The 26,195-nt window shown below is 37.7% G+C and overlaps 1 protein-coding gene across 1 annotated transcript in view; it reads right to left on the bottom strand.

Moving 5' to 3' along the window:
* Window positions 1–1,125: 1,125 nt before the first annotated feature.
* znf326 (zinc finger protein 326) overlaps window positions 1,126–26,195 on the bottom strand; it is a 30,111-nt gene continuing 5,041 nt past the window's right edge. The window contains exons 2-13 of the mRNA XM_078560768.1: window positions 23,085–23,150; window positions 19,649–19,730; window positions 16,579–17,026; window positions 11,385–11,553; window positions 9,980–10,029; window positions 9,507–9,609; window positions 9,308–9,422; window positions 7,620–7,767; window positions 5,300–5,402; window positions 4,007–4,137; window positions 3,133–3,228; window positions 1,126–1,957 (exon numbers count right to left, since the gene is read on the bottom strand). Coding sequence (XP_078416894.1) covers window positions 1,814–1,957; window positions 3,133–3,228; window positions 4,007–4,137; window positions 5,300–5,402; window positions 7,620–7,767; window positions 9,308–9,422; window positions 9,507–9,609; window positions 9,980–10,029; window positions 11,385–11,553; window positions 16,579–17,026; window positions 19,649–19,730; window positions 23,085–23,150 — 1,655 coding nt within the window. The 3' untranslated portion in view covers window positions 1,126–1,813. The remainder of the gene's footprint in view (window positions 1,958–3,132; window positions 3,229–4,006; window positions 4,138–5,299; window positions 5,403–7,619; window positions 7,768–9,307; window positions 9,423–9,506; window positions 9,610–9,979; window positions 10,030–11,384; window positions 11,554–16,578; window positions 17,027–19,648; window positions 19,731–23,084; window positions 23,151–26,195) is intronic.

Here is a 26,195-nt window from a genome sequence, read left to right as displayed (position 1 = left end):
TACTTTAAGTTCCTCACTCACATTAGGCCCTTGGTTCCCTGAAATTTCTGGTATGTTTTTTGGGGCTTCCCCACCGTGAAGACAGAAAACATTTGTTTAATGCTTCAACCATTTCTTTATACCCATAATTTCTCCTGTCACCAAGAAACTCACCTTTACTTTCACTACTCTCTTCCTTTTAGCATATTTATAAAAGCTCTTACAATTGCTTACTCATTCTATTTTCTCCTTCATCAATTTCGTGATCATCCTTTGATCTTTAAAACCTTCCCAATCTTCAGGATTATTACTCTTCTTAGCAACATTGAAAGCTTCTTCCTTTAATTTGCTATCCTTATCTTCTCTAGTAAGCCATGGCTGTACCATTTTCCCAATGCTCTAGGGAATGTACATTCATTGAAAATTATGATTTTTAAAAAAATTTTTTAGATTGCTTATCTAGTCATCTTATTTTTCCAATCAACCTCAACCTACTCACTCTTCATACTTTTGCAATTGGCTTTGTTTAAAATTGAGATCCTAGTTTGCAACTTGCATACACACAAATCCAATACATGATATTCTATATTATCATTCTTCCCTAAATCTTTTACTACGATTGTCAATTAACTCTACCATTACACAATACTAGAGTTAAAATAAACTATTCCCTGATTGTTCCAGAAAACTGTCTAAAATGTTTTCCAGTAACACATCCTTATGGTGAAAAGTCAAGGCCACAGAACAGATCCCTGAGGGACAGCACTTGTCACTCACTCTACCCATATCCACTCTCGTCTTCCTCCTATGGACCAATTTCTAACCCAGGTCAAAAGGCTACCTCTAACATTATGTGCCCTCAGTTTTACAAATAATCTCTTGCATGGAACCTCATCAACTGCTCTCTAGAAGTCCATAAAGATAACATCCACAGACACCCCATTAGTAATTATCTTAAAAGTTGAACTAGATTTTAGTCAGGCAAAGCTCCCTCTGATCAACTCACACTTCTTGAAAAGTGCTCAGGCTTTGAATGTCACACTTAGGCAACATTTGCACACTCCTCCAATTTTAAACGGGCAACTGGGAAAGTAGCCATGTAGCTGTCAAATATTCAATTTTGTTCACAAAACAAATTAAGACAGATTACATATCTAAAATTCTTTATTGCTATTAGTAGCGTATAAAGGTATACATAGGATAACATCAATGAAAGGATGATGAAGTCAGGCTTTGACTTTACAATACAGGTAAACAAGCAAAACCTTTCAATACGAACCAGTAGTCGCTTATCAAACTAGTCACAACTGTATTCTAATTATTTCCAATATAAAGGTCCAAGAAAAATTACAGTATTTCCTTACCTTTCTAAACAATGCAACAAAGAAGCGCTGGGTTACTGAACACTACAAAGTTCTAAACAGCATACACACTAAGATGCATAAAAAGATTTTTTTTAAAAAAGACATTAATGAAGATTATTCAGTATTTGCAAACTCAAAGGGCCCATTGAACATATTCTCATTCTATTACATCTGTTCATTTTTGACCAAGTCATTCATTGCTCAGTCTTAACATTTCTTTAGTATTTAGAGCAGTTAACATTTTCTCTATTAATACATGGTTATTCATGGAAAACTATCACTATTTTGTTAACAGAAAACACTAATACACAGGTTGCAGAAAAAGCATTTTGGTTACAATCAGCCAATGAATATTAAACCACCACACCAGTGCTTTAGAAGATTAGCAAAGCAAACGTTTTTTCCTCATTACTGCTGCATTTTTACAGGTTCAGAATTGATCAAATTATTACATGCCCATTCTGAAGTCGCTACTGGTTAATTGGTTCATTTTCCCCTTCCTCCACATAAGTCTTGATTTCATCTTGTTCTGGTGCTTCCTCTGCTGCTTGATCTGGCGGCTTTTGTTGTTGTTGTTGCTGCTGCTCCTGAGGATTTTCAAAAGGATTTTCACCCTGTACACAAGCAAGAAATCCAATAATGAATACACAATTTTTACTATAAAATTATTTTATTGAGGTGGGCAGAGAGGGAAAAGAGGTTCAATCGCTAATAATTGAATCACAGGAAAGCAAACCAAGCACTAGGTTTCATTTCTAGAGGAACAGAATTGAAAAGTAAGGAAGTTATGCTAAACCTGTATCAAACCTAGCTTAGATCACAATTAGATACTGTGTGCAGTTCTGGTTGGCATATTATAAAAAAGGGGCATTGGAGAGGGTACAGAGAAGATTTATAAGGATGAGACCAGAAATACGCAGATATACACATCAGGAAAGGAGTGACAGGCTGAGTCCCTTCTCTCTGGAGAAAATGGCTGATGCACGACCTAAAGATCTTTAAAATAGAGGCCATCAATCTAAGATAATCGCCAAGAAATCCAATATGGAATTCAGAAGAAACCTCTTCACCCAGAGTAACACAAATGTGGAACGCGATGCTTTGAAGCAAATGGAACAGATGCATTTAAGGGGAAACTGGGCAAGCATATGATGGAGAAGGAAATAGATAGCTATGATGGTAGATTTAGATAAAACAAGACAGCTTGAGTGGAGCATAAACACTGGTATGGACTGACTATCCAAATAGTCTGTTTCGGTGTCATATGTCCTATGTAATTTTGTTTTAAATGCATTATATTTAGACACGAAGAAATTAAGTTACATATGATAAAAGCAGCAGCCCAAATGCCTCATATTCCACGTCAACTACATCAGCCAGCTTACGTTGTGAGATAACCTTTCCGACTTGAACCTTGCCCCTCTTACTTACTCAATTCTGCTGACTCTCTTTTCCATAATGCCCTCCAGAATGTTTACACTCAAACCATGCCGCTATCTCATTGTGCATGGATCTATCTATACTTTGGCATCGGCAGAAACTTACCAAACTTATCAAAGCCACCAAGTTAGCTGTACATATCACAAGTTTTACCTAAACCACAGAACAGCTCTCATAGCAAAGTCCTAATGTGGCACTGTTTGAGCTCCTCTCCCCCTACCACCTTTTGTAAAGATGTTCCACCACTTTGTGCCACCTCCCTAGGTCCCAAGGTAATGTGCTAATATCTCCTCTTCAAATAGTGACTCAAACTTGAGTGATTTGCACGTTCATATCATTTCAGCCTTACCTTTAAGAACATGTCAAATTTGGCCTTTACGGTTGGGTTGTTGAGCATGCTGCTGGCCGTGAGGAGGCTTTCCCTTCTGACCTGGTCATGGTAATTCTGAAATAAAAAGAAAAATTAGCACTAAGAGGAGGAAAAATAATTCATTAGTACAAGTGTGTTCACCTACCCTTAAAGCTTAAATGGTCAGTGAGGCAACAAAGCCCATTAAGAACAAGAAACTTAAATACCCTCGATGCAGAAGTTACATTGAAGCACCTTGGATTTAACTTTTAAATGATATCAGCCTCTTTTACATCTCAATTTCTGACTAGACCTATGTCAAACTAAGCTCCACTTGCCTATCTAATCAATCCCTGCCAAATCCCCCTGAGTCCTTATATATGTGATGGATCAATTTCAAAATCTTGGTTTTCATACACAAATTTTTCCACGGCTAATCACCCTCCAACCACCCACAGCTCGCCTGCCACCCCCCCATCTCTTCTAGCTCTATAGCTCAGCCCATCCTTTCTGTTCTTCCCATTCAGAGCTACTGTGGGTTTCACATTTGCTCCCACTCAGCGGCAAAAATCTTCAGCTATTAACAGATTCTCTCCCATTTTTATCTCTTGAGTCTGGGTCAGCGCTGGCACCATTTCCTTTCTTTACTGGGGCACTCTGCAACGTTAATGACACTGTGCAAGAGTAACTTGTTATTGGTCAGCTCAAAAATAGTATACAGCACATAATGTCAATACCATTTATAAACCAATGCAAGTTGCAATCTCACCCATAATAGAGGAAAAATTATTGAACAGCGAGATACTTTGATAGAACTTTTTAAAAACAACACTGCTGGTCCCAAATACTTGTGGAAGCTTTATGAAAAGAATACCTTCTTGCTATTGGTATGTTCATTGGACTTCAGATGCTGCTGTACAGAGTGAAATAGGAAAGGAATATAGGTATTGCAGACTGCACACTGAACAGCTTCAACTCTTTTCATTTGGTCATCTGGAGCAACTCCTATAAACCAAAAAGAAGAAAATAAAAATGCATTTTAATAAGGCTTATTCTAAGACAATAGATGCTGAGAAGTGATTCCCACTTTGGGCTCACCTCTATTCGTTTGAAGAACTCAGTCCAAAAAATGCACAATTGTGTTAAAATGCCTTCATTCATTTCTGTTCATAAGTAGACAGATGCATTGCGCCCAGCTTTCACAATGCGATTTAACTTTTATCTATGAATAACTGGGTCTGTTTTGCATGATACAATTTTCAAATGTATGAAATTCATAGTGAAACGCTGCATAAACAGACTGAAAAATACTATCTGCAGGAAGTCTACCTAATTATATCGCTATTACAAAATAGTTAAAACCTGTTCAGTATTTCATTCTTCAGAATTTTCATCGATGGCAAAGAAAAGTTTTATGCTACAAAACACATGCGCACATTATATATTTTATATGCTAGTCAATACATGTTGGGTACAAATGTAATTGTAAACAAAAAGATCATTCTGAAGTACAATTTACATATTATCCATGATGTAGTTTAGATCAATATCCAGAATGATTTCAATAAGGTTCCACATAAAAGGCTGTTAGCTAACTTTAAAACTCCTGGATTTGAAGACAAATTATTACATTGGTTAGATCATCGGTTGGGTGATCGACAGAGTAGGGATAATCGATATGTCCGCTATTTGGAAGGAAGTGACTATTTGTGTCCTATGAGGATCTGTACTAGGGCAACTATTCACTATACTGTGAATATACTATAGTAGAGCCATATATCCAAGTCTGCCATTTTTCGTTAAAAGGAAACTCTCATGTTGACAGCCATTTGCTTCAGATTGCGTAAATCTGAATATGGTTAATCTATCCTTTCAACAGGAAGATCGTTACCAATGAAACTTTAATTTTCACATTCTCTATCTACTCAACTATGTTATAAATGTTTTGAAAGGGAAACACTACATTCAGAACTGCTGTATAATCAAAACAGCCACGGTATTTTATTAGAAAAAGAAACTACAGATAATTGTACCTCATTCATTATTGTGGAGGTGTTTAAAAGCCAATAACCAGTGATGTCCATCATTAAGCTTCACTCTCAATATAGCAAACCGAACTATATAGATAAGAAATGCAGGACTCACAATATGCCAATACATAACTTACCCATCAAAACATCCTTTGTGAGTTTCTGTGCTGGCTCCTTTTGCTCTTGTTGTTGCAGCTGTTTACGAGCAGCAATCTTTTTATTCTTGTTGACCATTGATGCCTAAATAGATTTTCAACATGATGTTCAAAGTCTTGTTAAAAGATCATTAAAGGCAATTCTATTTTGGAAGGAAAACATGATGTTATTCATAGCCTATTAAATGTAATTGAAATTAAAAGATTGATGGCCTAGGAAGGGTTAAAAGATAGTAATCTGATTAAGAGTTCAGATGAAATTATAAACCACTCAGATGATGGCGCTTTCAACTCTGGGGGCTCAGGAGAGTATGGACTCAAACCCCACTCCCAGTTTTCATCTCGTAATCTAAGTTGATATTTAATACAGGGGAGTGCTGCACTGCAAGTTATCCTGATGTTAAAGGCCTCACAGATTTATTCCAGTGGATGCTGTAAATCTCATGCCACTAACCAAAGAGCAGGAAGTTTTCTGGTGCCTTGGCCCACATTCCTCCCTGAACCACACCATCAAAAACGTCTCAACAGCTAATTCAGCTAAATGTTGTTTCCACAGCACTGCCTGTGTACTTCAACCGAGGCATTCGCCAACATAACTGCACTTCACAAAAGTCTTAAGTAGTTTGAGAATTTAATGCAATAAGGCAGTATATATTTGCAAGTATTACGTACGAACGTAAGAATTAGGTGGAGTAGGTCACTCGGGCCCACTAGCCTGCTCCGTCATTCAATAAGATCATGTTGATCAGATTGTATCCTCAGCTCCGTATTCCCACTTAGCCTGACAACCTTTCTATATAGACAGTTTACAATTCAAACTCCAAGATTATATCACAGCCTCACCATTAAGACTGAACATTTTGTGCTATGTATCTTCCTGATTGTGCAACAATGCAAGCAATATAAATAAATTAAAACAATATTGATAAATCTATATAATCAGGCCAACTTTTCAATCTGCTATCCAAATGAGGAATATTTCCTTTGTGAATTAAATAGTAAACATAATACTATTTCCTAAGCTAATTTTCTACTTTAGATAAACCAACATTTCATACAAAAAAAAGACTGTGTGGCCATTTTTTATATATATATATTAAAAAAAAATCAAGAAAGAGAACCTTCTCCATAGTTTGCTGTAAAAACCCTGCAGGTTACTAATCAATAGGCAGGCTCAATTTGCACAGTAAACTAGAGCTGTTTAGCAGCAAGGATATGAATGCCACAGGCTGGGTTGTTTCCGCATTGATTAACATAAGGGTCTATGTAAGAAAATTAAGTAACTTAATTCAGTATTCAAGCAGCCCACTAATGCCTTGTAGCATAAAAAAATATGAACAAGGCTGTCAGTAACAAATTATACACTTCTGAAGAAAAAAATGTATAAGGAAAATTATATTATGTGCAGAATAATGAATACTCAGGAATTAAAACATGACAGTGATCTATTCAAGAGGTCCAACAGACATCACAAATCAGACCAAAAATCAAAGCTGTTTATAACTTAGGCAAACCGGAGAACTAGTCTTGAAATGCCAATTTCATAAGTTTTATTGTATAGGCCAATTCAGTTTTGGTAGTAGTACTCTAGACTGAGACAGAAAGCTGTGGATTTGAGACTTTACCCCATAAATTTGAGCACACAATCCAAGCTGACACTCTGAAGAACAATGCACCGTTGGATATACCAGCTTTCAGATAAGTTGTAAAACAAAGGCTCTGTCTGGCCTCTGAGGCGAGCATAAAAGGTTCCAGGGCACTATGTGACAAGGTACTCACCAAGACATATCTATCATACAAAATCACTAGAGCCAATCATTCTGGTGACACGTCTCCTATTTCTGTTTGTGGATTCATGATATGCACAAATTGGCTGCCGCATTTCCCTACATTACAACAGCTGATTGCCTGCAAAGTGCTTTCAGTCATCCTGAGGTTGTGAAATGCACCACAACAATGCAAGTCCTATCCTTACATTGCACCAACAACTACTGCCAGTCTTGCCAGCAAAGCCCACATCCCATGAACGAATGAAAAAAGTCTGTACTGCTGATCAATTATGACATTCACTCCATAGAATTTAAAATGCTTCAAAAAATAACTTCCAACTAGGAATTGTAAACTATGAATGACATGAAATATGCTGTGGTATTGGCATGGAGACAAATCTCAAATTAAGTCAGACCAATACAGAACTTTGTATGGACTGTTACTGGGATAGGCATAGGTTTTTTTAAAAATTACATATAGGTTCAGTTCAGTTCAAAATTCAAAACACTTTCACAGAAGAGACATAACGTACATGAAGAAAGTCAGCAGCTCCTTTTTCAAACTGAATGTTCTTTCCAATGAACTCAAGAGTTTCCTTATGGTAAGGAGTTTCAAGGTGAGCCTCAATTTCTTGTTCCTCTGTGGTTCGGAATTTACAAAGGGAGCATGTAAATGCATTCCTAAAGAGATAAAAGTTCAATTTCAGATGCACAACATACAGAAATTTCTGAATTCTACTTTTGTCATCCAAAATAGTTATTATAGAATGATTTTGGGGAGCCGTTCCCACTTGTCATTCCTCAATAGGTTCTAGTCTCTGCTCTGAACTAGACATCTTAGGTGCAAAGCTGCCTAAACCTAACTCAGTAACTTCACTACACTCCGAGAAGTGCAATCGACTTCACAGGAAAGTCACATTAGTGAATTTGAAAGTGGAACTAAAACAACACACACTTTTCTTGCACAGGAAGGGGGTGAAAAATATTAAAACAGCAACCAGGCATTATTGAATTTTTATGCTGCCAATATCCCCAGATAGACATCATGGATTTTTTTCAAAGGGCATTAAGTTCAATGGATTGTATTCATTGAATGGCTAGTTTCCAGCTTTAAAAGGCTGAGGGGCTGGGCTTCCATTTAAGATAGAGGTGTGGGCTTCCATTTAAGATAGAGGTGTGGGCTTCCATTTAAGATAGAGGTGTGGGCTTCCATTTAAGATAGAGGTGTGGGCTTCCAGTTAAGATAGAGGTGTGGGCTTCCAGTTAAGATAGAGGTGTGGGCTTCCATTTAAGATAGAGGTGTGGGCTTCCATTTAAGATAGAGGTGGGGAGAATTTTTTTGTCTCAGAGGGTACAGATAGAAGCAGAGTCTTTGAATATTTTTAAGGCAGAGCTAGATAGATCTTGATAAGCAGGGGGATGAAAGGTTTTCGGGGGTAGGGGGGAATGTGGAATTGAGGTTATAATCAGACCAGCCATGATCTTATTGAATGGGAGCAGACTCGAGGGGCTTACTCCAGCAACTAATTCATATGTTCGTATATTCTTCTCCATTCCCTCTCCAGTTCTCTTCTCCCACCAAATCCTTGAGCATTTTTACTATGGTTAACAGCTAAATGCATTTGAAAGCTTCCTCACCGCTCTGGCCTCCAATAAAGTGAACACACTATACATGAATATCAATAGATAACAATATAGTCAAGCAGACTGCTGAAACTTGCTCTTCTGTGATAGGATACACTTCAACGTTTTTGTTGAATTCAAAGGGTGGGCATTTTCTTACATTATAGGTCAGATGGTACTTGCAGCAGTATGACCAAGGGTTGATGGAGCTAAATATGTACTGGCAGAGTGTTCAAAAGAAGGACAGGCGAATGAGTTGTCCATTTGCCCAATCAAAGAGATTTCAACTAAAACTGCACAAACAAGCAACATGTAATACCTTTCCAAGAAACTTGAATGCTCCTCCTAAATACCTAGGCGATTCTAATTTGTGCCAGGTTCCAGTATGCTTCCAGGTGAATTTTCAAACAGAACCAGTTTAACAACATACCAGAATTAGACATCCTCTTCACTCCATGGTGAAATTGATATAAAGTGGAGTTCCTAATCCAAGTGCTTTAAAAAATAACTTAATGCAATGTTGTAACACAATTTGTGGCATTTATCTTGCTAACAACTGGCTTTGATAATAAGTAGGCTCCATTACATTTAGACTTACCGGTAATCCTCTCCATATTTTTCAGTATTTTTCTCACGTCTACGCCGCTGCTTCTCTCTTCTTGCCTCAAGTTTTTTTTTCTCCTCTTCATCTTCATTCTCAGTTTTCTTTTTACCTTGATGATGATAATTGTTCTTTTAAAAAAAGCACTAATGAAAGTTACATAACCAAATACTTTAGGAAGAATGAATTTACCTACCTTCATTTTTGTCAAAGCATTCATATGCATCTGGTTCATATGCGTCCTTTGTAAAATCTTCATCCTTTGTTTCTCGATTCTGAACCACATTTGTTGCAGTATGCTGAAAAGGGGCAGAATGAAAACATTAAATAGAGATAATAAAATTTGTAAAGCTGCAATCTAACTTCATGGATAATTTTGTACCTTCCAACAAGGGACATTAGTGCCAGGCAATAGTATGTTTTCAATTATTTGCAGAGTGGCACTGCAGCCAGGTAAAACATACCGTAAGGTGTATTCTCCATAACTCTGCCCAATAATGTGCTTTATCTAAACCTCTGTAAAACAGTTCTCTCGTACGTTGTTTTCAAATGTTCATTTCATGCAACTCCCACCTTTTCAGCATGATTCAGTAGTACCAGATTAAAGATACTAAAAGCACTTCTCCAATCTAACAAGAAACAAATATCCAGATTCAATGGTACTTTTACCTGAGCCTTTGATGTCTTGGTCGCAGCACTGCTAGCCTGAGCCTTGGCCACTGAAATAAATTTAAATGGATAATTTTCCGTCATTGTGCTAGTCTTACACATTAACACGCATTTACGAATATATAGACAGCAGCAAAGCAATGCTGATAACTCAATTTCATTATGAAGCATGACATCCAATAGTACATGCATTTCAAGTTAGTGTAAAAACAGCATTATTTTTCCAAATATTGATGCTTCATAGTACCCTGGATTATACTTTATTGAGCAGACTAAATTAAAAATCAATGCACTAACTGCATTACACTATGGCCCTCTTCATAATACACAGCATACCAGAGTAAAAAGACCACAAGTTTCAAATTTTAGAATAAAGCCACCTTACTTCTGAAGTATTACTAAAATTATTTTTTTTGTTTAAGTTGATCTAGAATGTGCCAGAGCAGTGGCAGCAACTGTACTGTTACTATCTAATTGACAGCACACAGTTTAGGGTAAATCTGGAGGTGGACAGGAATGGCCTGCTAAACCCGCCTTCAATAAAAATGCAACTCAGTGTACTCAGAAGTAATTTTAAAAATTACTGTTTGTAGTCGTGTAAAAGTTGAATTCTTGAGGCCCTTTATTCAGCAAAATGTTAAGGGGTCAACTTTTACCTGGGTAATATTTTCAAGGGGCTTACCTCAACGCCCATGGCGCTCTCAGCCAGCAGAGAACCATGCTGGGTTTTCTGGCTCTCAGTTTCAAATGTTCATGGCTCTCAAGGAAGTGGAATGGAGCAAGAAGGAAGTCTAAAGAACAAGTTTTTAATAACCCCATTCCTTTGCCTATGGGGCCAAAGGCCTGTTCATGACAGCTCATTGAGCTTAGTCCGTTTCTGGGAGAGTTCAATACGTTCGTGGCTCACATACACTGTGCACACTGACTCTGCAATTTGTTCCAATCTTACCTCTGCCATTCCAACGAGGAATTAAGTTCCCCGATATCTCAGTAGGCAAATTGCACTCTGTGACCTAACACCAATGCAGAAAGATCATAAAAATCTGGCTTCAAATCCTGGTCTCCATTATGTTACTCTGAATGCAGAATGGGGTAGTGAACTGAGTCAGAGCGGAGTGTCCTTGGAAAGTTGGGTTGACTTTTACATGAGGTATGTGAATAATTATGGATTTTTTAGCTGAAAGTCGGGGGTGAACTTTTACACAAGATTGACTTACTCGAGTAAGCATGGTAATTGGTTGACTCTGACTACTCTCGGTCAAGGCCAAAGTTTTCAATTAATTAGCATGAGCAAATTTACTACTAATCCTGCCCAGTAACAAACCTAATCTACCAGTTCAGTTCCTTGTGTCGGTACCATTGAGACAAGTGAGTGTTCTACATAAGGCAATGCATCAGTACTTACCAGCTGCTTTTAGAGCTTTTTCAGCAGCTGCTACTTTCTGTTTCTTTATTGCAGCTTTGTTGGCTTGTGCCCCTTTCCTTTTCATGCCTCTTCCAACATTTGATGAAAACCCACCTCTGTTGTATGACAGGCCACTCCCAGCTCTTGAGAACATATCTAAGTCTGATAGCTGTAATGTATTTTAAAAACCAAGCACAAATGTCACAAAGCTGGCCATAAGCGTGCCTACATTTTCATACAAGTAAGCCTAGCCAATGTCTAAATCTAACTAAAAGCTGTGGAAGTTTACAACCCTAATCTTAAAAATAGTCACTTTTCAAAAAGCAAGCATGCACTGAATCAGTTGTAAGTCATGTAAAAATTTTTGCCTCGTAACAATAAGCTTTCTGGAGATAAATTTCACTGATTTCAATGTACAATGTTTGGAATATCATTAAGAAAAATATCCTTAAAAATGCTTACCACTGGCACTATCTAACCTTTTAAGATTCACCTATCTTCCCTGGCCTTTAAAAGGTTTTTAGTGCTTAGATTTACTGTAGAAATTCAGTTCCCACTCCTCACACTTCAAATATTATCATTTCCTGTTAACTTCTTCCTCATCTCCCCATCCCCGCTTTAAACTGGCAATACCCAGGTCCTAGTTAAACAATGAAACTATGTGTGCAAATAATTATTCAGATTTTGAATCTATATCTGGAGAGGTCGTGTTTAAAATGCCACCTGAAACTGGATCTGAAGATGATTGTTAGATCACAGGTTTCATTTATCTATTTTGTGATGACTGTAACAGTTCTATGGCTCATCATTCAAGCCATATTTTGGATACTAGCTCAAGCCTTCAGTGCAACAGAATCTCACTGTCCTATGATGATAATTTTAATTCAGGAAAGAAGGCAACTGATAAGAGGTAGGCTTTGAAAGTCATTCATTCATGATATGAAAGCAGAGAGGTATACAAAAAGCAGTGCACAGAACAGAAAAAGATCCAAATGTACTCAAATCATCTTTGCACTTGAAAGGGAATATTAGAATTCAAAAATAATCTTAGAATAGTGGACTATTTCTGAGTAACTACAGCATCTGAAAACAGCTCTTCACAAATTAAGAACTTCATTGCGCACAACATGCATTTCATGAAAAAAATTCTAAATTAAGGACAATCAAGCAAAAACATCTGGAAAAAATCCAATTATTCTATAAATATATTTTTAGTAACCTTTTCAAAAAGTGCAAAACCCACAGCTTTACAAATATTCTCAGTGCTACTGCATTTTGACCTCATGCTGTAAGAGAGCACATCGGTATAGATCACACTGCATATTTTTGGGGTAAAAGAGAAATTGCAATATCTTCTTTGGTCTCCCTGGGTCACACCAGCTGTTGACAGGCTACCTTTGGAGCAGTTCCAGCTGCGAGCAAACAGGCGCAGGGGGAATTATGTTCCGCACTCAGCCTCAGGAGATACACTGCCAGAGCCAAGAGGGAACAAAAAAACAAGACATCAAAGACAAAATATCTAAGCTATCCTTTTAAAAAGTAAAAGAGTTTGTTTATAAATGAATGGTCATGTGGGGTGTCACAATTTCACATATGCTAATTTAGGATGTGAATCACAGCAGATGAAGAGGCCATGTGCAAAATTACTCAAATCCCATTCATTTGAATAAATGGCTTTCTGCACCCAAATCTAGATTTTTGATGCCCTGAATTACTCAAGTAATTTGCATATATTGATAAAACTGGCTTAATGAGACCAGTTATAGTTGATATATTTGACAATTGGGTTATTCAGGAACTTTTGCTCAATTGTCCCCAATTTAAATCTCTTTCATTAACTGCATGCTATGTGCTGCAGTTGAGGTAAAAATGAATTGTCTGATTTGGGAAGAGCTGTTTTCAAATGCTGTAATTGTTCGGGATATTCCACCAATCTAATATTATTTTTGTGTTCTAATACTTATTTTAAAATGCAAAGATGATTTCAAGTACATTTTGACTGATTTAGATTTTTGCTGTTCTAGTCACTAGCTCAAATACTGATGTAAATAGGACAATTTTGCTCTCGTCAAGAAATCGTGAACAAAAAATCCTAAAACTGCTATTTCAAAAGTGTATAACCTCTGCAGGAGAATATTTTAAAACATCACTTAAGATGCTTATAGCATGCTTTGTAACTAAGTACAGTAGTGGCATATCAATACTGTTTTTATTGTCTTGGCATTCTTCAAGGGGGACTAAAAACACAAACAAACTGGAACCTATTGCTGTATTCTAATTTGCTAGTGAAAAGCATGATGTAATCTTCTAACACCACAGGTGCCAAGTAAATTATTTCAACCAGCCAGTATTGCTTCATCAGAAAATAAAGTGATGCTTAATTTTGTAAATGCATCTTTCTACAGCTTTCCAGTCTCATGAGAAGTTAAGTGATTCCACTTAGTTGGGCAGTGGCTGATACAGGTCTCATGAGCCACATGTGGCTTTTCTGCTACTCAAGGGCTCTTGGATTTAACGGCTGCAGCACTTGCTTTCTAGTTTGAGTGCCGTGCACACAATTGTTTTGCAGAAGCAGATTTCAGAGGAGTAGGGCTACTGCAGGAGAGGAGGTAGCAGCAGCATGAAGATAAATATATCAAACAAGTAGCTGAGTTGATGCTGTTGGCTTGGTCATCGGTCTAGGATGTGATGATTTTATTTCTAATGGTATGATGTATTGCTAATAACGGCAATGGAGTGCAAAATTTCAGTGTTAATGGTGAAATATTTAAAGGTACTGAGATGTCAAGGGCTATTCAACCACATTCTTTAAGGAAGGGAAATGAAATTGGTTGTAAAATTTAAAAATTGTGTTTGTAAAATCTTTTCATTGGTACAAGCGGCTTCTCTCCTGCCCAATATGATGTACAAGTTCTACAAAGAGGGAACAAAACAAATGGGATGACATCACACTGGGTAGGGCCTTGACAGAGTAGATGCTGAGAGGTTGCTTCCCCTCATGGGGGAATCTAGAACAAGGGGGCAGTTTCAAAATAAGGGCACTCCCATTTAAGATGGAGATGAGGAGGAACTTCTTCTCTCAGAGGATCATTAGTTTTGGAATTCTCTTCCACAGCAGCAGAAGCTGGGTCATTGAATATATCCAAAGCTGAGTTGGACAGATTTTTGATTGACAAGGGTTATGAGGAGGGATGGCAGGCTCAAAAGTGGAGATAAGGCTGTAATCAGAGCAGCCATGATCTTACTGAATAGGCAGCAGGCTCGATGGATCGAATGGCCTACCCCTGCTCCTATTTCTAATGTTCTTTGGGCATAATGTGTAAGCATTTAATCATTGTTGCTGAGCTGAAGTTCTGGAGCTGAATACAGGCTGCTCTGTTGAACATAAAAATACAACTTTTGCGACTGTTACCACATAGAAAATGTTTCAGCAAAACACTACACAGCTGAGATATTTGGGAAAAAAATCCACTTTCCTAATGATGCATAACTTAGCCAATTTGCTAGCTGACTGATGTGCAATGCATTTCTGTGGTATAGCTAGAATGGAGGACATTCATAGCTGCAAAAATTTTGTCCAAATCAGATTGCTCAGTAACTCAGATTTTGGGATGAGATGTAACTATGATGCTGGCAAATAGTAGTACAATGTACTGTAGTTACAAAGCATAGTTTAAGACATCCAGTAAAAGGGTACAGCATGAATGATCGAACATTTTAACCATTTAATTTTACCCACTGTGTACACTATTAGAAGACATCTTGCAGCACACTAAAATCCTATCATCTAAACAATGTAGAACACTTCCCAAAATCACAAATAAGTATATCTTATATTTAGAGTACACTCATTTAGTTGTAGGTCCCTTGCATCAAATAAGAACGGATATAACTCATCATCAAAAACAATGTACAAGCCCAAACTGTTCATAATTATAAAAATGCACAAGTCAACAGATATTCAAGGCATATTGTGCACACATCTTGGAGAAATCTAAACATAAATATGCAGTTAAACTGTTCTTGGCACTGTTTTGTATGTTTTCACCCAATTGATTTTGTTCTATAGAAAACCGTTTGTTGCGAAATCCAATTTGCCATCAGATATAAATGAATATAAAATGTAAAAGTTTACAATGCTTAGAAAAAAATGTTGCATCAACTTGGAAATATTCAAATCAATTTCTTTAAAATAAGCAAGTAGCCTCTCTTTTTCACTGTCATTATGACTATGACCCCTATCCTCTCCCAACCAGAAAATAGCTTTCTACTCTCAAAAGCTACATTTATCAATCTAATCATTTGTAAGATTCAAGAAACGGGGTACAGTATTTGGCCATTCTGATTGTCACCATAAATCACACTATGTGTTTTCATGCACACAATGAGCACAAGTTTTACTTTTCCTGAAGAGTTTAATTAAGCAGTGGGTTGGAGCACAGCTCCAGCAATTCTGCTTCAGGATTCAGATCAGAGGGTAAAAAAGATAGGTATGGACACACCAGATGGCCTAATCTGATTCAAGGTCATTGCGAGCAAATCAGGCCTGGTGTTAAAACTAAAATGGCACTGGGCATTTTTTTAAAAAGTGAGCTCAGACCTTTAACAAGTCTTAAGAATTGTGCTGAGTCCAGCACAATTTCCAAAGCTACCTGACCATGGTGGATGGATGTAAGAGCCAAAACAACCACAAGGTCCACCTGCAACCAAGCCTTCCATTTCTCCCATGAGAATGCTCGTGAATTGGCAGAATATTACAGACTGCATCACATATGAAAGCTGGTGCATCAACATTTTTGAGACTTTAACAGCCAAGTTCAGAGGAAATTTTAATACAACCCAATGCTCTGGGAAAATGTTTTATTTTCAAATACTAAAAATCCCTATAATGGACATTATATTCCAAACTTTGAGGGGCTTTAGGAAGGGAAAAGGTACTTATGGTAAGAATATCAACTCAAAATAGTTTTACTGTTTTAAAATGGGGTCCAAAATTAACACCTACAGTTAACGAAAATTTTCAATTCACTTTTAAAATATCGCATTAACTATACTATGAATCAACTGTTTTAGCTCATGTGAATAATTTATTTTCCCTCACTAGCAAAATAATGCTAGTGACCAGAAAAAGTTAATTTTGTACCCTTCATAAAATGGTGGCAAGGGAATAGAATCTCAAAGATTCTGTACTTACTTCTCTGCCTCGACCTCTGCCTCCTCCTTGTCCTCCCAGAATCGAAAGGGATCCGCCTCCATACTCGTTGCCAGTATAAGCAAGCATTCCCCTCCCCCGAGAGCCTACAGATGAAGGCTTCGAAAGGAGTGAAGAAAAGCTGCTGTAGGAAGAGTAACTTCCTCTTCCTGTTCCTGTTTCCGTATCAGCCCACACCCTAGGCATTGAACTTGAATGTGTGTAGGTGTCATCCCAGTTAGACCTGCCATTATCATATAATCGGCTCTGGCTTCTACCTTCATAAGGGTCAAGGTATTGATCACCGAAATTCCTGTAGGAGCTCTCGGATCGATCAGGATAGCTATCCCCAAAGCGACTTCGTCCTGGTTCATGTAAATCGTAGCCAGATCTATACAGATCACGGCCATCCAGAGCAGACCTGGAGTCATGCGACTCATAAGGTCCAAACCTGGAAAAATTGCACAGTAAGGAAACCGGTAAAGTTACCAGTGACATACAATAAAAACCAGAACAAAACACTGTTTACCTGCTAAAAAGGGTTCAAATACTCATTCCCTTTTTCGTAGGTATATATTCTTGTTGACGTATGTATAAATTTTATACAGCATTAGTTAAATATTGTTAAATGTGCTATGAAAATAAGTTTTCAAACTCAAAAGGTAGTATTTTACCATGATTTGAGAAGATTTATAAACAATTATAAAGACAGTCCACAATTTAGAACTGCTCTTCTATGTTCATTTTTCCTGAATTAAGTAGAAGTCCTTTTTGTACTAAAACCATTAGACAATGCACAGTTACTGCAATCAGTATTAAATGTTGACCATTTAAGTTGCTACTTTCCTGTTTTTTTAAATAAATGAGCGTGAAAACTTATTTACAGTAATAAAGTTAAAGCATTTCACTAAAATGAAAAAACCTACCTAGAATATGAAAGCATATTCAGTTAGCAAGAGTCATAAGCAGCTAGCCTTTAGAATATTCTGTCTGAATTCCTTATACCAAATTATGCAAATATTTGCATTATTGAAATTGTTTTTTTTAAAAATCACATTCTTTAAACAAGTGTCCAGGGCATTTTTCCTTCTTTGCAAAAGTAACGTTAACCCAATTAGTTTTCATATTTGCAGCTGTTTAGCATGAAAATTCCAACAGCTTTGCCTCTGAACAAGATTATGATTGGTATAGTTTTTGTAGTTTCTGAAATCATCAGTACGCTTATATGTCGTGGATATGTTGACATCTTTTGAGAGTTAAAAACTAGACATTCCAGGTCAGCTCTGCGGCTATGATCTTATCACCTGCACCTTAGAGCAGATACAGTATAGTCTGAATATCCATAGGCAGACTCATTCTCGGAGGGTTATTTCAGCCATGGTTTCACAGAAACTTGAATATAACTTTATGAAATATTTTGCTGAACTATGAGAATCAACATTAGAAGTAAAGCTTACAAATCCTTTCACATATAAGCGTACAGAATGACGACACAAGCCCTACTTAAAACTGCAAATACTACTGGCTATTGTAGCCAGACAGTTTTGGAATTGGGTTCTAAAATTCAAATAGGGCTCAAGTATGTAAGAACCCACAGTGAGATATGGCAATGTGGTGGGGTACATCAAGCTCTTTCAAGTCAAAGTGCAATGTAGAGGTCACCCTACAATGCTCTGAGACAGCAAGCCTCAATCCCAGCTTTGGAAGAGTATAGTCTAACACCTCTATTTCACTCTTTCTCACTGTTCCCTTCATTCATTCGTGGGACTGGGGCATCATTGGCAAGGTTAGCATTTATTGCCCAACACCAGGAGTGAGAGGGTAGTGATAAACTGCCTTCTTAAAACACTGCAGCCCATGGTGTAAGCACACCCATAGCGCTGTTAGATAGAGACCTCCAGTGACAATGAAGGGCAATACAGGTCCATGTCAAGATGGTGTGCAACTTGGAGAGTGATTTTAACAAAGTAGTGTTATGTTTTCAGGGTAATTAAGTGGATTGGCTTCATGCCCACTGGAAATACAATTAAAGGCATGCCTTGTGAGCTTTGACTTAAGACAATAAAGGCCATTAGGGAAAGAATTCCATCATCTCCTCTGTCTGAGCTATGCTTGAAGCTATTTCCATCGTGCTTCAAACGCCCCAACGTTTAGACATTTTAAATTGCCATCTCCATTAAGGATCAAGCAAATTCAATGTGAGAAGTACTTTCATAAAATCCTTTTAATTTCCCCATGACAAAAATCCTGGTAAGTTTTTGTGCTCATTAGGTGAGAAACAGGAGTGCTGGGGAATGGAAAGCTTTTGCAACTTTCTGATAAAAATATTAGTGATTTTTCATTTATTCCTAAATAATCTAAAACCAGAGCAGAAGTATTTGTCCCCCTTTAAGGAACTCTTAACATCTCATCTCAGCATAATCAGAACTGCCACTGTATTGATGTTACCCCAGAGCAAGAAGTGTCTTCTGAAAATAACCCATTATGCCTAGAAATTATATAGCATTTCTCTTAATTAATTGTAATTTTTTTTACCTTGTGTGGAGGCTACACAATTTGGATACTTTACATCTTACTATAATAGCTGAGGTTTCCACCACGCCCCCCAACCCCAAGGTTATATTTCAATTTACAAAAACTTGTCATTTTAAAATGTAGTCTTAATTTTGGCAGTGCTGGCTTTGGTGACCAATGACCAGCTTCTCCTGAATTTAATCTAAAAAAAGCTATCACTCTAAACCCAATAGGACAGTGAAATAATTAAATCGTACCTATTCCTTTTTGGCTAAAGTGCCAGGAAAATTTCAGGAAGTCTAATTAGCAGCTTCTACTGGTATAAATCAACCACTGCAACAGAAAGCAGGCCAACACAATTTGCCTTAGAAATGAAATAATTGTGCCCAGTTATGAATTTTTAAAGACAACTTGCCTGGTTAACTTGACCTTATCTGAACTCCAGCATTGATTTGAAATTTGTAATTATTTCAATACATTTTCCTTATCTTTGAATTAAAAATCTGCAGCATGACTCTAAAGATACACAATAATAGGTGACTAAGATTGCTTCACCTACCTCTCACTCCTACTTGGGTAAGATTCCAGGAAAGACCTGGAGCTCCCATAAGAGCTACGCTCATAGTCACCACTCATCATACCTTTAATTAAAAAAAAAAAAGTTAATCTTTTCAGTTGAGCGCTCATTAAAATGAATATTTACATTTAACAGTTAACTAATGAAATATTTAACAGGCCGATCACTTGCAGCATTCAAAACTAAATGACTGAGCTGGGCATCAAGGCAAAAGGGAGACAAAAATTATCATAGTGCATGCAACAGCTGACAGGGAGAGCGAGATCGGATTAGTGAACATTTCTCATTTTCTTTGTATTAATGCACATTTATTCAGCTTAAATCCCCATCTTGTACACTGTGGATAAATATAGAACATAGCATGGTCATACAGACACTTGGCCCCAGGTTCAACACTTGTTCCCTACTGAACTGGCTGATCTCAGAGCTGGAGTTTGGGTAGGCGGGTAAGAGTTCACTAACAGGCACTCTTTGGATTCACTTGTGAAGAACAGGCAAGTAACAACATGGATCATGCTTACCACCTGAAAAATTTGAGACATTAAAAAAGCTGACAGATACTGACACCCATTCCCCCCTTCTGCTTTCACACCAATACCGGTCTCCTGTCCATACTGACAGCTTTCGGCATTCTTCGAGTTCCTGCCCAAGGCAACTGCTGTAAATTGCGAACAGAAATTCCCTATTTTGCAAAACTATCAGAATTTTCTTACACATCATGCAGCAGCATGATTTATATATTCAAAATATTAATTGCCCCAGTGAAACAAGGAAGATTCATATATATGTGGGACCAACTATTTATTAAGAGCAACATTTTGGAAATTTTCCTGACAGAAATTAGGAAGACTCCATTCTTAGTAGCCTAACAGAGCAATGGTTTTCCCAATGAACTGATCAAAGTTCAACCAACTACTCTTGAGGAATGTTTACACATATTAAAAATGCATATGGTCAACACCCAGGCAGCTCCATACACAAGATCATATTTTAACCTCTAATTCTTTCATGGGATGTGATTGTTTTTCCATCAGTAATTGCCTTTGGAAGAGTTGCCCTTGGTTTACTCAGCAGAACCAACAGTTTGCAAAACACTTACCCCATTATGAACAGGAATGAGTATCCTACCTTGTAATTGGCATTGTTCACTGAACCCAAATCACTTTTATTTTTAAAATCTGATTCTTAACACTCCAGTGGGCTAGTCTGCCTTATAGCTGATGAAAGGCCATTGACCTGAAATATTAACTCTGTTTCTCTATCCAGAATGGCTGCCTGACCTGATGGGTATCTCCAGCACTTTTTGTTTTCGTTTCAGATCTTCAGCCTCTGTGATATTTTGCTTTTGCCTAATTGTTCTGTTGCCTCTACCCTAGATGAGCCCAATTTCATGGTCACAGTTCGAATTTCCTACTCATATTTTAGACCACATATATGCTGCCCCCCACCACTTTCCTCCAATCATGCCAACTTTTCCCTTGATGAATGCATTTCTCGAGTCAAGCTTATTGCAACTGAAATGTAAGACTTGACATCAATATTCTCCATGGTGAATATTTTTCTAAACCTGCAAAACCCTGAAGCAATAAGAACTAGACCTTTTGATTTTTTATCAAAAATTCACCCGCTCAAGCAGTCACAAATAATTGTACTCAACAGACTTAATCACAAATTACTGCTTAAGCTATTCATTTCAGGAAATTCATTTGCTGCTAAAAAGGGAGCCTGGGATTTACGTCCTCCAATTGTAAAACATATAGTAATTAAGGCAGAGACTCCTGTAGTCAGAAAATAAGGGATCAATGCTGCAGGACAAACTTCAAAGTTTCACATCTTCACAGGATATGATAATCATGAGGAATCCCAGGGAGATTTCAAGATATTAAATTCATTTTTCAGCTGTCTAAGAGATGTGCCCAAACTCCTGAGTTGATACTTGATTGTGCTGTACATCTAGGTTGCATTTTTCACCTGCCTATAATTTAAATTTTGCTTGCAAATCTTAACAGTGAGGAATTCCACATGCTGGGTCTACAGCAGCCCTAACAAGAATAGGCAAATACCAAGTTTTCACAAGACTAACACTGATCTTAACAGTGGTAGAAAACTGGCAGCAGTGAATGGGCTTGTCCACTGCCCAATTTTCCTTCCCAGTGACTTAACTGGAAAGACTTATAAGCCAGCATGTATAAAATAGTGGCCGATCCGCTACTGCCAGCTAAAAGTTAAAGTCTGCCTTACTCGTGCATTCAACCTTGTACTTAATTTTTACATCATCAAAAAGTATATTAGAGATTCATCAGTTCTTTTAGGGGGTATGCCAATTGCCAATTTTAATCCCAGCAAGTAATCTTTCAGTTTGCCTTTTTCCAATTTTCCCCAAATGCATTGGTAAAGAAATTTATTCTCTGAACGATGCACACAAACTCAAACCTTTCGTGATTTCTGTGACACCATTCACATCAGGTTTTGCAATGGAAGACTGAACACTAATCAAACCATGTGTTGCCTGAACCAATTTTGTAAACTGCAAGCAAAATATAACACAAATACACTAATACACTTCAGACTTTAACACACAACACACCGCAGAAACTACGCTACAGGGTTCAACTTCTGATTTGACTTCATTATCACTACTCTACTGTCAACCTCATTAGCAGATTTTCCATTGAGTTGTATTAATCAGATGCTAACTGATATTGTATTAGCAGTGCAAACTTTACAACTGCTTTGTAAAGCAAACTGCTAATGTATCCTGATCCCTGTAGTACATTTAAAAAATTGGCACAGAAAGTGCAAATTGTTTGATAAGACACAGCTACTAACATCATGTATATTGGTGTAAAACGGTTTGTTTTATAAACAAAAAGAGACCCAATTTTGAGGTGGGAACTCCAAGTCATCAGTCACTAGGATTGTTCCTAAATCCTCAAGTTTTGTAGCATGAAGATATCTTGCAAATATGTGAAGGGCCAGCAGCGATTTATATCCGCTGGAAGATGCTAAATTTATCACAAATTTATACAAGGAAAATCACCCAATATTTCCACTTCACCTAGGAAAACACTTCAAATCAGGCAAACAGCAAAAATATTATTTATAGACTATAGGGCTTTAAACGGTGGTAAAATGCTCATCCGTAGAGACTGGGATACAAGGAAAAAAATGCCTGGAATATCTTACAGCGTACTAACAACTTGTAGAGTTGAGATGACCTCAAATGCTAATAACATGCATTATATAGATTTAAAGTCAGATTCCCAGTATATGCAATATTTTCCTTTTGTACTGATAAACTTGAAGATGCCTACTGCATCACTCAAAATTGTAGAGGCAAATTAAGTGAATATTGAAGTCAAATTGCTTTCCAGATCCCCAATACTCCAATTCTGCTGTTCAGCTATTCAGATCCCACCTGATTTCCAGTTATCCCTGGTGCTCCAATTGCTGTTGCTTCCGCTGTTCAGCCATTCCGATCCACCTATGCACCAATGAAAATTCAAATCACAATATAGCCATGTCAAGGATAAACCAAATGAAATCCCCAAAATTCTCAGATGGTTGCAGTATTGCCTTATTGAGGGTTATTTGCCTAAGTCCTCTTGGATGGAACCACTTTTCTATGATTTTTGTATTCACTGAGGTTGGTGACAAGTCTTTCAAGGTGTTAATTTTACACTGACCAGCTGCATAACATACGAGGAATGGGCTATGTTACAGCAACTTTTAGGATCGAGGTTATCTCAACTGTTAATCATATGCATTATATAGATTTCCTGATGTTGAGGTTCTCGAACACCTTGATGAGCAAATCCACCACCTGATGTGATGCAGACCCACGAACCAGAACGGCCTAGGGTTTGTACTGCTAAGACTGTTTGCCCAACATTTGGTCTTGGGTGAGCCAGTTAAACTTTGCTAAGACTACCAATGCTACACCCTTCCATTGATTCCATTCTCCTCCCCAACCCCCATCAGGCTCCACCCAAGCCCAGCTTTCAATTGATATCCTCCAATCAAAGGCTGCCTACTTCCACTTTGAAAACATTACATGCCTCCGTTTCACTCCACCTGCTGCTTAAACTGTCATCATAAGACACAACTATTCCAATACTTTCCATGACAAGCCTCCACTGAAAACACTGCAGCCCAGGGTGTGCCCCTAGTTGTTCATCCAGTATTGCTGAACTTGCTGACCTATTTTAGCTACAGATCCCTCAACATCTTTGATTGAACATTCTCATGCTTGTGTTTAAATCCCTTTGTGGTTTCACCACTCCCCATCTCTGTAATTTCACTTCCTCTCCCCTTCACTATATCATGGGAAGTCATATCTTCAGCTGGCTAAGCCCTAAACTCAGATTCCCTTCCTAATTCTGTTTTACTTCCCTCTCCTTCTTTAAGATACTCCTTATAAAGCCTCTCTCTGAGTAAGCTTTGTTGCACCCACGCACCCATTTTTTGGTTGAACTATTGTTTAAAAAATTAAGCCTTTAAACCACCTAGGAAAGTTTTTCCCTATATTACAGAATACCAGGCTACAGTCTGACAACACAGAACTAGGCCCATAAATACAGAAATTGCAGCAAGTGACACAGAGATTTGCATACGTAATGAAACTAAGTGGACAAGGATTTTTCCAGAATGAATGAGTTTCCACATTTTAACATTTCAGAAAACCACTCCGGTAGGTTGGGTTCCAAGGACAAAGTCAGAACCATAAAAACCAGAAAGACCCCCAAGGTTCAATTTCTAGTCTGCACCAAGTAAGCTGATATCAGCCTGCACAGTGGTTGAGACTATTGAGACGAAAAAGGAGGGAAAGATTTCCCAGATCAGCCTCAGATCTCTATCCAAGATTTCCTATTTGAAGAATATGATCACAATGCTTTGATACATTAGTTTCCTAACTCATAACAGTGACAACACTTTAAAAGTATTTCACTGGCTGTCAAGTGCTTTGGGCTGTTCTGAGACTATGCAGGCTTTATGTAAACACAAGTCCTTCAATATCCTCCAGAGTAAAATAATCTGCTATCCCTATCGAGATTTATTTGGAAATAGTTGGATGAGATATCAGAGCTTGATCACCACCTATGGAACCATATCTCAAAAGGGAGTCAGCAATTTCAGGAACAAGGAAAAAATGTCAATTTACAACATTGCAGCACAACCAGATAGCTAAAATACAGTCACTATATTCAGCACTGCTTAGTGTACAATGAGCTGCAATAGACCAAAGCTATATGCACCAATTTTGGATTGCACTGCCACCCATTATCTCACCAACATGTTCAGTCACACCACGGTTAGTACAGGGCTCAACTTGCAGGTCGCTGTACCGAGCAAGACCCAATTATACTCTGCTCACATTCTATATAGTCTTGCCTAATACAAGAAATCTCATCTCACATGTACAATCTGATACACAGCAAAGCTCTGGTGAGCAGGGTCTACTCTCCCTCTTCAAATACGTGCCAGAATCTGAGTACTCTATGGATCCATCTATCTGTGGATTAATCTGCATAAGAATTGTCAACAAGGCTTCGAACACTTGCAATGTGGAGATCCTGAACCATCTTGTAGTAGTGTCGAGTAAAGGTGCTAATGCTAAAAACAGATGTTGGCTAAGTCCCAGACACAATATCCCCAGCACAGCAATTTCTAAAAATTTATTAATGAGAGGCAGCTTGCTAGGCCATTTCAGAGGGGCAGTTAAAAGTCAACCGCATTACTGCGAGTGTGGAGTCACATTTAGATCACTCCATGTAAGGAGGGCAGATTTCCTTCCCTAAAGAGCATTACTGAATCAGCTAGAGTTTCACACCAATGTGGACGTTTCATGGTCACAATTACTGATGGTAGTTCTTTATTCCAGGTTTATCTAGTTAACCGAATTTAAATTCTCCAGCTGCAGTGGTGGGATTGAATCAATAGACAGGCTTCTGGATTCCTAGCCAGTAACATTGCCACTGGGCTACTGCCTTTCAGCAAAATAAACACCTTTTTATAACAAGCATTTTATGTTCCTAATAAGTATATCATTGCAGTTTTCCCCGAGTACTCCCTGACCTAGGGCAATCACTATCATGCAACTGTAGAGTGGTACCCGAAACATGTAGAATTAAAAAGTGGAATTAGAAGTTTTACTTGCTCCCTTTCCAGTTCATTTCAAATGAAATTACATACAATGTATTTATCAGAGCTTCATAACAAACAGAACGAAAGCACCACCCACAATGGTCACTAGATGGAGCCTGCGCACCACTCTAGGAACATGCACTGAGTAATCGATTGTGAATGGACATGTAATCTCTGCAAAGTTCATGAAAATGCTCCAGTTAGAACTTTTTCATAAAATTCTGCCACCCAACATAACTATTCTAGTGTCCGATAACCTAAAATGTTAAAAACTCACGCATAAAGCATCTTTCACAAGCGCTTTACAGCCAAATGAAGCATTTTTTTGAACTGTAGTTAGATTATGAAATTTACACTCCAGGAAAAGTATTTATATTGTCAGTGT

The sequence above is a fragment of the Cetorhinus maximus genome, chromosome 17, assembly GCF_964194155.1.
Source record: "Cetorhinus maximus chromosome 17, sCetMax3.hap1.1, whole genome shotgun sequence".
NCBI classification, from domain to species: Eukaryota; Metazoa; Chordata; class Chondrichthyes; order Lamniformes; family Cetorhinidae; genus Cetorhinus; species Cetorhinus maximus.
The sequence above is the reverse complement of the archived record's forward strand: the minus strand, read 5'-3'. Positions and strand labels throughout refer to the sequence as shown.